This window comes from Zootoca vivipara, chromosome 11, assembly GCF_965207765.1.
Source record: "Zootoca vivipara chromosome 11, rZooViv2.hap1.1, whole genome shotgun sequence".
Lineage (NCBI taxonomy): Eukaryota > Metazoa > Chordata > Lepidosauria > Squamata > Lacertidae > Zootoca > Zootoca vivipara.
The window spans coordinates 54,192,685-54,205,540 of NC_142594.1; the positions used below are offsets into that span (position 1 = coordinate 54,192,685).

A 12,856-nucleotide genomic window follows, 5' to 3' on the forward strand; every position below is an offset into this window, starting at 1 on the left:
AAGTTTTTCTGGAGAACGGCTAGTGTCACTCTGACTCTGCTAGTGGTGTTTGACTGCAGTGCTCAGCTAGCCTGCCCCAATGATCAGGGACAATGAGAGTAAAAGGCCACACTGCTGTATGCGTGTTACAAAATGCTCCATTTGCCACAATTGTGGAGCAACCAAGAGAAGTGATCTTTGATGCTTTGGCAGGCAAATTGCTGATTCAGGGCTGCGTTGCTGAGGCTCAGATGGGGGAAATAAAAAGTTCTATACACTTTACAGAGCACCTCCAGGGAATTCCTTCCTACACACATGGATGTTACCCTGTGAAATTATATGACGTACTCAGATATGCAATATAGATCACACATTCTCTGGGGGTGAGGGTGGGGGCAGGTTCAGTTTTGAAGCTGTACTTTAAAACATCACAGCCACAGCTAGTCCAAATTGGGGATGGACAAATTTCCAGTCCCATCTCCCTTTCACATGTTTTTACCCATAATTCTGTTCCCACCTTAATCCAGTAAATTTTGTTTCAAAACATTTTAAGGCCCCAAATAATGCATTTAAACAAAGACAATATTAGAATTCAGAGAACAGTGGACTGACTCAATTAAGGCAACTTCATTTATTCATTTCATATAAATAGCTACATTTCTCCAAAACAACGCAATAAAAAAATTCCCATACAAAGTCATTTATAATGAAGTTAGCGTATTAAATATTTTATCCAGTGTAATACAATGAGGCAGTAATGTAGTTTTATGCAGCATATTAAAGCATTAAAAAGTTGTTTAGTTAAAAACATACATTTTAGCTCTTACACCATTCAGATAAAAACAGTGTTTTCACTTCCAATTAATTTCAAAGCAACGACTATTTTATGCCTTCAGTAGTCAAAAATGAGCCAATAGTGACCTAGTTTACACCCAGAAGACAGATTGAAGAATAAACCAGGCTTTTGCCAGAACTCATATTTTGCTAAATTTGACCTAAGAAAATGGGGCTCTGCATTTTTATATTAAACTTGTCAGTTACCTTAGAAAAGGTTTGCAACTCCAACCCTTTTGCAGAAAAAAAGCTCTGAGGCAAGGATGCAGGGTTCGTTCATCAAAGCAAGGGCAACTATGAGATTTTCAGTCTGTTCAAACACAATGGAACAGTTTGAAAGACCCAGACAACCAATGCTTAGAAAAACCTCCAAAATCCAGGACCATGACTACCAACACCTTGTAGTCTCGGTCAAGAGTTTAACCTGTCTCCGTGGAGGTCTGGGCTGATGAACCTGCGGCCCTCCAGATCCCTCCAACAACATTGAGGGCCATAGATTTGCCAGTCCAGGTGTAGATTCCGGAAGTCCTGTTCTATTCGTGTATCAGCACAAAAACCCAAATAAAAGAGGCAGTGATGTCAATGGAAAAATTGGCTGGTCCATGTTCACTCTCCCTTGCATGAAAAATACAGGCACTGCTTATGGGTGTAACTACAGCTCTCGGTTGTTGTAACTTCCAAAACTCTACACTTTGAGCTGCATTTTCCAGCGGATAACTGGGTGCGGAAATCAATCCATGAAATGATCTTCCCTTTACGTTGGAAAAGGGGTAATAGGGTAAAAGGTAAGTTGGCAGCTTTGAATAAATGGAATGTGTGGTGGAACATTTTCTGTCCTGGTATTGGAGATATGCTGTTTGCTTTTGATGGGAGAAAGGCAGAGAGGAGAGCCTTTGCAAATTCAAGGGCATCATCACAATCCAAGTGGTATGGTAGGAGCTGGACCGACCAGCTGGGTCGCATTGGTTATCTGAACTCCTGGTTGAGTGAGCTTCAATTGCCATTATTGTGCTAATGGTGATCCAGAGATCACTGACTGCTCACCACAGCGTTTGGATTGCCAGCAGGCCATTGCTGAAACAAGTAAGACTTTGACCTTCCTTCAAATATTTCCATATCAGCGTGGGTGCCAAAATTTTAAAAAGCCCAAATAAAGTGATTGCACCACAAGCAGTGCATTAACTAACATTAATTAACATACCAGGATGTTTTAGCAGTACACAAGACTCTCTTGCAAGATGCTCCATGAATCATAAATAAGGAAATAATAAATGGTATTTTGACATAAAAGGTTAAAGCGCTTGGTTAAAAAAATTGCACTGGCCCAAACAAGATTGGTTCTGGCAAATTCCTGGTTTTGGTGACCTTCAAAATAGCTTTGTTTCTGGCCCCAGCAGGACCAGGATTAACCTCTTGCCTCCAAAATGATGAGTCCTTTTGATGCATTTTGCATGAGGCTGATTCACAAGGAACGGGAGTTTTGCACCTGGAATCAAGTTCTTCCTTCTGTCTGCAGCCTTCTCACCAATGTCAAAGAACCATTCTTTTTTTCAAATGTCAATTTCAAAGAAATTGTGTCTTAAAAACCAAACATCCTTCCCATAGGAAAGACATACCAAAAAATGGAAAAACCCAGCAGCGACAATTTCAAGTTCCTTCTCTTTCCAGCGTCCTTTGTTAGGACAATGAATGCTGCTGTGCAACTCTCAGGAATTGTGTAGTACCTGCCAACTTGGGCGGAGTCTTATTTCCTTCTGGATGAACTTATAGCACGACTGGAGATGGGAAGAAAGAGGAGAAACCTTGTGTTGGAGACTGGCACTCATTGGTAAGATTAAGATCTTCATAGATATACCAGAAATCTTTTGTGGCACCCATGGCAGAGACTATCTCGGTGCTATGAAACCTCTCTTGGTGCTGTGGTATACTCTGAACGCCTGCCTGCTCTCTGGGATAGCTCAGTCGGCAGAACATGAGACTTAATTTGAGGGTTGTGGGTTCGAGCCCCACATTGGACAAAAAAAATGGAGTTGGGCTAGATGACCTTTGTGGTGCTTTCCAACTATTCTATGATTCTAGCAATTATAAGAGTGGGCCATTGCATTCATGTTTCGCTAGTGGAAGCCCCTGGGTGGCCAGTTTAGGAAATAATGTTATCGATTTTCCATCTACCTGATTCGACTGTTTATCTACTGTCACAGTCTACTCTTGGAGACCCAGGTGGCGCTGTGGGTTAAACCACCATGCCTAGGGCTTGCTGATCAGAAGGTCAGCAGTTCGAATCCCTGTGACGAGGTGAGCTCCCGTTGCTTGGTCCCAGCTCCTGCCAATCTAGCAGTTCAAAAGCATGTCAAAATGCAAGTAGATAAATAGGAACCGCTACAGCGGGAAGGTAAACGGTGTTTCCGTGTGCTGCTCTGGTTCGCCAGAAGTGGCTTTGTCATGCTGGCCACATGACCTGGAAGCTATACGCCGGCTCCCTTGGCCAATAATGTGAGATGAGTGCGCAACCCCAGAGTCGGTCACGACTGGACCTAATGGTCAGGGGTCCCTTTACCTTTACAGTCTACTCTTATTTTTGTCCTTACCTCCAGCGCTGTCAGAAGGAAGTCGTACATGCCTCCTTCATTTGTTGGGTCCATCAGATCTCTGATCAGGTGGATTTCTGCTCCTAAATGTTGAATACTGGTTGGGGGGGGGGGGGGAAGGCGAGATTATTCTGTTAGAACCACGAAGTCTTATGCCATCTTAAAGACATCTTAAAGCTTTCATGGGCCAGAGTCCATTTCGTCAGGTGTACCGTATAAAGGCATCATCCTCATTTGTACATATTGCACAGTTGTATAGATGCAAGCAAAAAGTACAGTGGTACCTCTACTTACGAATTTAATGCGTTCCGAACGCACATTCGTAAGTCGAAAAAAATTGTAAGTCGAATCCCATAGGAATGCATTGGGAGGAAAAATTCGTAAGTCGAAGCAACCCTATCTAAAAATTCGTAAGTAGGAAAAATCCTATCTAAACCGCATCCAAGATGGCGGACGGAGCTCCATTCGTAAGTAGAAACATTCGTAAGTAGAGTTATTCGTAAGTAGAGGTACCACTGTATTAATTAGTGAGGTCAAAGGAAACCTCCTCACCCCCAAAAAACAAAACAAAAAAAGATTGTTAATTAGGTTAAATGTGCCAAGGATAAAACATCCCAGCACTGGTAACCTAATTAATACCTGCGGTGGAGTTAAAACCCATTATCTTGGTTTAGGCCAGGATTGAACTTCTGGACAAGTTGCTATTTGGTTAGGGTGGCCAAAAGCAAGAGGAATCCTGCGTCTTTAATAGTTGCACAGAAGCAAAAATTCCAGCAGGTATATACTGTATAGTTTGCATTGACAGCCTCTCTTGGTTGCGTATAGGCACCATGAATTCAGGTATAACACTTATGCCAGAGAAAACAGCTGCGTTGAAGGGCTTCTTGGTAGGGGTGTTTGTTTCTGTGAGTGTACAGACACCAGTCAGCAGGCCAAATCCTGAGCAACAGCCCTACTTGTGGGCCACTTTGATAAATGGATGGGGCCACCTACCTGTCAATCACCAATAGAGAACCTACATAAGGACTCTATACGGGCTCTTGGGTACCCCATAAGGGAAAAGGAGCAGTTCTTTTTTCTTATAACACCCCCATCCCTAGCTCCCCAACTGGAAAAAAAGAACCAGAAGAAATTTACACTGCTAAGCTCCAAAACAAACCAGCAACTAATTTGAAAACGGAACAGTTCCGGAGCTATTTACACTCCGGTCTGCAGACACGGAAACGGACCCTCCTGAGGACCTGATCCAACCACATTGGAAAGGACGAGCAAGAAGGAGAGCTGTTTTCCTTACCTTGCTCGCGTCACAACATACATCAGCAGAGGGAGGAGGTCGTCCATTGGCAGGCTATATTCCTTCTCCAGCACCCGGTTCACTGTCTTCTCAATCTCCTCATATGTCTTTTGGAGGATGTCCAGTTTCTCCCGCGGGTCAACAGTAGTGCTGCGGAAAGGGGAAGATCTGGTGAGTATCAACGTAAGCCCTAAAACACTCGAAGTAGAAAGCACATTGAAATCCTTGGGGAGGCGACTGTGGGCTTATTCCTCCTCGATTTGGATAGGGCCTATGATTGGGTGCCTTGGGAATCTCCGCTTTCCTTTTGGTGAATGAGCAAGTTGCTAGTCCCTATGGAGGAATGGGGAACCTTGTCAACCCAGAGTCATGCTGGCCAGGCTGGAGGGCAATAGGGTTGGGGGCGGCTGAGTTAAGAGAGTCAGACCAAATTTCATGGCCCAACTCAGCTTATAGGAAGTTACTAGTGATGTGTGGAAGTGAGAGCTGGACCATAAAGAAGGCTGATCGCCGAAGAATTGATGCTTTTGAATTATGGTGCTGGAGGAGACTCTTGAGAGTCCCATGGACTGCAAGAAGATCAAACCTATCCATTCTGAAGGAAATCAGCCCTGAGTGCTCACTGGAAGGACAGATCCTGAAGCTGAGGCTCCAATACTTTGGCCACCTCATGAGAAGAGAAGACTCCCTGGAAAAGACCCTGATGTTGGGAAAGATGGAGGGCACAGGGAGAAGGGGACGACAGAGGACGAGATGGTTGGACAGTGTTCTCGAAGCTACGAACATGAGTTTGACCAAACTGCGGGAGGCAGTGCAAGACAGGAGTGCCTGGCGTGCTCTGATCCATGGGGTCACGAAGAGTCGGACACGACTAAACAACAACAATTTCTCAACCGGACCCACCTCACAGGGTTGTTGTGAGGATAAGGAGGTGGAGAACCATTCAATCTGCCTCCAACACCATGGAAGAAGGAAAAAGACAACACATGGGTTAAAGCTGACCCAAAGTGGAGTGGTAGCATTATTATTAATTTACGATGGGAGATTCATTCCCCGTCATGGGTTTGTTGTCTATCACATGACTGGGTATGTGTTTTGATTCCACAGGGTGGGAAGTGACATAGACAGGATGTTTGCCTTACTGTGTCCCTAAGTGGAACTGTTGTTCCTTTGTTCTTTCTCTTTGCTGGATGATACTAGAGAGAGGGAGCCATGTTCTGTGCTCCGTGTCTGTTTATGTGTAAATAAACTAGCGTAGCCAGAATGCTGAGTTGCTGTGGTCTGTTACACAACTGTGCAAGTATCTGCAGATGCTAAGAGTGTGTTGATGTACTCCCACATCCATCACTGGAAGTCCGGGGGCTGAGGAAGGCTCGGAAGCTCCCGAACGATCGCCCGGGAAACAGGGAACATGCCGGTCGGGCATGTGTCTCTGCCAGGGGTCTCCTTGTGAGTAGGCCCTTTTCCTGACAGTGGAAGGTTCCCAGGCTAGGAAGGACTTGCTCACAAATTTATTGCCAACTGCACGAATTATGATAGCTAGGAAGTGGAAGGGGCAAGCAGAATATAAAATGGAAGAATGGTATGAAGAGGTGTGAGATATAGCTATTAATGATAAATTAACATGTGCCATTAAATTAAGATGGGAATATGCAGGAGAATTTGAATTATGGTGCTGGAGGAGACTCTTGAGAGTCCCATGGACTGCAAGAAGATCAAACCTCTCCATTCTGAAGGAAATCAGCCCTGAGTGCTCACTGGAAGGACAGATCGTGAAGCTGAGGCTCCAATACTTTGGCCACCTCATGAGAAGAGAAGAATCCTTGGGAAAGACCCTGATGTTGGGAAAGATTGAGGGCACTAGGAGAAGGGGACGACAGAGGACGAGATGGTTGGACAGTGTTCTCAAAGCTACCAACATGAGTTTGACCAAACTGCGGGAGGCAGTGCAAGACAGGAGCGCCTGGCGTGCTCTGGTCCATGGGGTCACGAAGAGTCGGACACGACTAAACGACTAAACAACAACAACAACAACAACATGCAGGAGAAATGATTTTGAAGAGCTATGGAGGGTGTTTGTAGAATGTGTACTGTTAAAACGGAAAGGGGGTCAAACCATTGCAAGAGGTGTTGAAATTTTGGGACGTTGGATAGTTACAATGGAATGGTCTCGGTGGTGGGGTGCACATTCTTATTCTTATTTATTTATGATTACTACTTTGTCAAAGAAAGAAAGAAAATGTCAAGAAAAAGGAAGAGGGGAAAAAAGAAAACAAATTTCTGCTGTTAACTGTTTCTCCACTTAAAAAATAAATGGGTGGCAACTTACATCAGCTTCTGTAGACATTCAGTAGCAGATAGAAAGCAGCGGTCTTTGACCAGTGATCGTCTCTAAAATACACACACACACACATATATAGAATTATTGTTGTTCCTATTTATTTACTTATTATCCACTTGCAACTGGGACCTTGTGCATGAAAAGCAGGTGCCCTGCTCCAGAGCTATGGTCCCTTCCCACACTTGCAAGTGAGGAAGCTTCATTATTCCACCACTGAGGGGGGTGACAAAATGCCGGGTGGCACTCACAGCGGGGCCTGCAGCGCGCCCGAGCCATGCGTTTCTCCTGGGAGTGACGCGGTGGCTTGGGTGCTCGCAGGCTCTGCGCCCCTGGGCACAGGGCATGCGCGCTGCCCCAGGCACCCAATTGGCTTTCTCCGCCGCTGCATGTGGGATCTGTTTCTATTTTTTTTTCAGGCATCCTCTCGCTGTCACCTGCAGTGGCCCAATCCCACCTCACTGCGTACGTGAACCAGAAGAGAACTTGAGGGCAGATTTACCTGGTTACTTGTTAGCGTCAGATCTTTGAGGGGCCACAAATATCTGAAACGAGAAGAGGCCGGTCAAAGGGCGGAAGAGGGATTTGATCGCAAAGCGTGCGTCCGGAGCAGCAAGGCTTGCTTGTGGGCTTCCCAAAGGCGTTAGGGAAAACAGGATAAGAACAAAACACAAGCCTTTTGGTGTGAGCCAGTGGCCTGTCTAGTCCAGCATCCTGTTTTCACAGTGGCCAGCAAGATGCCTTGTGGGAAACCCTGAGCATAAGAGCTCTCTCTTCTCTTGCAGTTTCTAACAACTGGTACTCAGTAAAATAAAAAAAAATTCCTTCAGTAGCACCTTAAAGACCAACTAAGTTTTTATTTTGGTATGAGCTTTCGTGTGCATGCACACTTCTTCAGATACCTGGTACTCAGATAACTGGTACTCAATTACTCAATTACTCAATTACTCAATTACTCAATTACTCAAAAGCAATGCTGCTTCCAGCCAGAGAGGCAGATTCTTCAACATCAACTTCGTTGGACTGGTCATGTTGTGTGGATGCCTGATGATCGTCTTCCAAAGCAACCACTCCATTCCGAACTTAAAAATGGAAAGTGTAATGCTAGTGGTCAACAAAAGAGATTTAAAGACTTGTTGGCCAACAAAAGAGATTTAAAGACTGTCTCAAGGCCAATCTAAATAATTGTAGTATAAACACCGACAACTGGGAAACACTTGCCTGCAAGCACTCCAGTTGGAGAACAGCCTTCACCAAAGGTGTCATGGGCTTTGAAGACACTCAAACTCAGGATGCAACGGAGAAATGTGCTAAGAGGAAGGCACGCTTGGCAAATCCACACTGCGATCAACTCCCGCCCGGAAAAGAAAGAAAGATACCCAAACCTACAGATTCTTATCTAGCTATTAGCTACGTCTTCCCTGGAAGCTGTTTTTGTGAGTTTCTTCTCCAGAGGCTGTTGCAAGTCGGCTCAGGCCCTAGAGGCAGGCACTCTCTCTTTGACTTCCTCTGTCATTGGAGTAGCTTTTTAGCTAGAAATGTTCCACTGTGTGGAACCCAGATCAGCTATTGATCTATTGTGTGACTGTAGTACATTGTTACCGTAATGCTTTCATTTTATGGATCAATGGTCTCGTTAGATAGTAGAATCAATGTTAAATTGCTGTTTTAGGGTTTGTTTTTAGAAGTCTTATAGGGACCCAGGTGGCACTGTGGGTTAAACCACAGAGTCTAGGGCTTGCTGATCAGAAGGTCGGCGGTTCGAATCCCTGCAACGGGGTGAGCTCCCGTTGCTCGGTCCCAGCTCCTGCCCACCTAGCAGTTCGAAAGCACGTCAAAGTGCAAGTAGATAAATAGCGGGAAGATAAACGGTGTTTCCGTGTGCTGCTCTGGTTCGCCAGAAGCAGCTTTGTCATGCTGGCCACATGACCCGGAAGCTGTCTGCGGACAAATGCCGGCTCCCTCGGCCTATAGAGCGAGATGAGCGCCGCAACCCCAGAGTCGGACACGACTGGACCTGATGGTCAGGGGGCCCTTTACCTTTACCTTTTTTAGAAGTCTGAAATGGATTAATCCCTTTTGCATTACTTTCTATGGGAAAGGGTGCCTTGGTTTTGGAACGGACTTCCGGAACGGATTAAGTTGGAGAAGCAAGGTACCACTGTAATTAATAATAATAATAATAATAATATTTCAGTGTGTGGGCAATACTGAGCTAGGCTGACTGACCAAAAATATGATGGGAAAGTGCTTTAGCTCAATGGGAGAACATCTGCTTTGCATGCAGGAGATAGAAAGGGAGGGAGAGAATCTCTGCGGCACCCGCAACCACTCACTTTTGGACCTCCAGGAATTCAAGCAGCTTAACATCAGGAAACAGGCTCAGATCCACAATCCCTTGGCAATACAGGTCATCCTCTTTCTGGTGGTAAAGCATGTAGAGCATCGAGAGCTCAGGGTAGAAACACGGCAGGATGAGGGGCAGCACGAGGGCAGGTCCGTTGAGGTCACTGAGGCAGAGGAAGCGGAAAGGGAAGTTTGTACAAAGGGCTGCAACAGAAGCAGCAGGCGGCCTGCTCTTCGCAGAGGACCTTGCGTTCGACGCTTGCTTTTCGCAAACCGGCCTTGGGAGACGGAGCAGCATAAAAAAATTTTTTTTTATTTTTAAAAAATGCAGAGTTCCTATTTTGTAAAATTTAGACACCTCTTGATTGAAAACAAAACCTCAAATCAGTTTAATAATATTGCGTTCTAATCAAGTAGACGGGTTAGTATGGAGTCAACCGTTGAGGTTCGTGGGAGAGGGTCTTTTCCTGTAGGATCATAGGGGCAGGGACCTGTTTTTGATCAGAATCCCCTGTTGCTAAGCACACCGTGGGGGTTGATGGAGCTCTAGAAGGAAACTGAAGTAGAATCTAATCGCAAATAAATAAATAGGTTGCAATGCACTTTAAAATAGGACTAGGATGGAACCCATAAAGCTGATAATTAATTGGGGGGGCGGGGGGGCAGGGATTATGCCCATATTATAAGGGTTGTGGGTCAATGGTAGAGGACCCTCAATGGCATCTCCAAGTAGGGCTGGGAACATCCCCTGTCTGAAAACCCTGGCGAGCTGCTTTCAACCATTGTAGACAGGGCCGTCCCTAGACCCTGGCTGGGTGGCGCAAGGCGCCTGGCCATCAGGGGCACTGGACGCTGGTGTCTGCCTCTGCGCGCCTCTGCTGTTGAGCGGCTTCAGGCACGCCTCTGTCTCAGCTGTTGAGCGGCTTCAGGCCGCTCTCCAGAGGCGCATGGGGAGCACTGGCCTGGGGCCGCCTGAACAGCTGAGAGGCGTGGCGTGGCGGCCCCAGGCTCGCGCTCCCTGCTCGCCTCCGGAGCTTCGCGCAGGGAGCAGGAGCCTGGGGCCTCCTCCTCCGCGCCTCTCAGTTTTTGAGCGGCTTCAGGCCGTTCTCCGGAGGCGCGCAGGGAGCGCGAGCCTGGGGCTGCCTCCTCCGCACCCCTCCTGCCCGCCTCACTCACGGGGGGCACCGGAGGGATCTGGGCACTAGGGTGCCAGATATGGTTAAGATGGCCCTGATTGTAGACAATATTGAACTAGTTGGACCAAGGATCTGAGTCGGTGCAAAGCAGCGTCCTGTATTCAAGAAGCAAGAAAACCACCCCGTGCCACTACCTCTCCTCCATGCCTTCGGTAGACGGTTGACCTTTGACCTCCAACGCAAGACGCAGCAAGCCCCTGAATGGCAAAAACAGCAAATAAAAGGAAATTAAGGGCCGCTTAAAATCAGCTCACAGCCAACCTCCACATGAGTGACTCAAAACTGAGGGTGTACGGCGAGAGAAGAGAGAATTCGTTCTGCTGGCTCTGTGGAATTCGGCAAAGTTGGGGAATGGCAGAGATTCTTCCCCAAAAGGCAGGTTTTGGAACAACCAGGTCCAGAAGCATTCGACAGAATCGGCTAGGAAGTACGCTTCACGGCTCAACACCAGATCTCAGGCTCACAAATGCTAGCGGTAGCTAAGGTGAAAAACCATCCAGGTGTTGAGAACATAAAAGGAGCCTGCTGGATCAGGCCAGTGGCCCATCTAGCCTGGCACCCTGGTCTCACAGTGGCCAACCTATTATGGGAAACCCACAAAAGGTAAAGGACCCCTGGACCTCCAGTTAAAGGCGACTATGGGGTTGCGGCGCTCATCTCGCTTTCAGGCTGAGGGAGCCAGCGTTTGTCCACAGACAATTTCCGGGTCATGTGTCCAGCAGGACTAAACCGCTTCTGGAGCAACGGAAACCTGAGCGCACAGAAATGCCGTTTATCTTCCCGCCGCAGCGGTTCCTATTTATCTACTTCCACTGGCGTGCTTTCAGATTGCTAGTTTGGCAGGAGGTGGGACAGAGCAACGGGAGCTCACTCCGTTGCGGGGATTCGAACTGCTGACCTTCTGATTGGCAAGCCCAAGAGGCTCTGTGGTTTGGACCACAGCACCACCCGCGTCCCACAAACAGGATCTGAGCACAAGAACCCTCTCCCCTCTTGAGGTTTCCAGCAAGCATTGCTGCTTCCAACTGCGGAGGCAGAGCAGAGCCATCCTAGCTAGTCTTACCTTCCAAGTCCCGGACTGCAGAATCCGGGACCGGCAGCTGTGTGACACCGGAAGTTGCGTCGACATAACTTCCGGTGTCGTTTTGCCCTTCTATGGGCACCAAAAATAGCCGCCACCGGCTTCAGAAGTCACTTCTACGCATGCCAGGAAGTGCATCAACGCAACTTCCGGTGTCACTCTGCCCATCTATGGGCACCAAAAATGGCCGCCGCTGACACCAGAAGTCACGTCTATGCACTTCCGGACTTGCGTAGATGCGACTTTTGGAGCCGGCGACGACCATTTTTGGTGCCCATAGAAGGGCAAATCAGAAAGAAAAAAAATGGCCGCCGGCAGGAGAAAATAACGGAGAAAAACGGGAGACGAAGTGATACGGGGGACCACCGGGAAAAGGTAAGTAAATACGGGGGGTTTCCCGGGGAAAACGGGGTACTTGGCAGCTATGTAGCTAGTAGCCATCGATAGTCCTCTCCTCCACTGAGGACTACGACTCCAGTTTTCCCTGACCATTGGCTAGGCTGGCTGGGGCAGATGGGAAGGGTAGTTCACAAGATGTCATGGACTGGTTGGATGCAGAGGGGAGCCCAGGGGAGTGGTGGTGGGAGCAAAAACGACCATCCCAGAGGGGCGCCGCCGCAGCGTGCAAATACGTACTGGTAGAATTCCCAAATCTTCTTTGCGTAATGCTTGACCTCCTCTTGCGCCATGCTGAGAAGGTGCTTGTTTGCTCCGATCCCAGAGTAGCTGGCCTGGAACGCCAAAGTCAGAGCCTTCAGGAATTTCCCCAGGGGGTGCAGAGAAGAGTGCAGCGCCTGCAAAAGCGACGGGAAAACAGAGCCTATTCAGATTCAAGGCCAGACTCAGCTATTGGGAATTGATTTACAATGAAATGAAAAGGACCGCTCCACACATCAATGGGGGGGGGGGGCGACTTTTGCGTGGACGCACGCAGCCCCCTGGCCCCAAAGGTGAGTTCCTGGTAGTTCGGGGGCTGGCATCACCTTCCCAGGTAGGATGCCAGGGGTCTCCGCCTACCCAAGCCCAGCGTCCAATCCTGCCTGGGGAGGTGTTGCCAGGGGATGGCCAGGCAAGGGGAGGGACTGTCCGGCTCACACAAGAGAATTGGAATCTTACCTCCAAGCACCAGTTGGTTCCAGAGCTTCTCCCACCCTCCACACCCTTCATTCATGTTCTTTTGCAGGTTAACCTTTTCTCTAC

The 12,856-nt window shown here is 47.7% G+C and overlaps 1 protein-coding gene across 2 annotated transcripts in view; it reads right to left on the reverse strand.

The window, feature by feature from the left end:
* Positions 1 to 591: 591 nt before the first annotated feature.
* The window catches only part of ALS2CL (ALS2 C-terminal like), a 76,343-nt gene continuing 64,078 nt past the window's right edge, over positions 592 to 12,856 (reverse strand). For both annotated transcript variants that reach the window (XM_060280995.2, XM_060280996.2), the window contains exons 19-26: positions 12,293 to 12,450; positions 10,710 to 10,772; positions 9,370 to 9,543; positions 7,536 to 7,578; positions 7,025 to 7,086; positions 4,696 to 4,845; positions 3,402 to 3,498; positions 592 to 2,588 (exon numbers count right to left, since the gene is read on the reverse strand). In XM_060280995.2, coding sequence (XP_060136978.2) covers positions 2,520 to 2,588; positions 3,402 to 3,498; positions 4,696 to 4,845; positions 7,025 to 7,086; positions 7,536 to 7,578; positions 9,370 to 9,543; positions 10,710 to 10,772; positions 12,293 to 12,450 — 816 coding nt within the window. In that variant the 3' untranslated portion in view covers positions 592 to 2,519. The remainder of the gene's footprint in view (positions 2,589 to 3,401; positions 3,499 to 4,695; positions 4,846 to 7,024; positions 7,087 to 7,535; positions 7,579 to 9,369; positions 9,544 to 10,709; positions 10,773 to 12,292; positions 12,451 to 12,856) is intronic.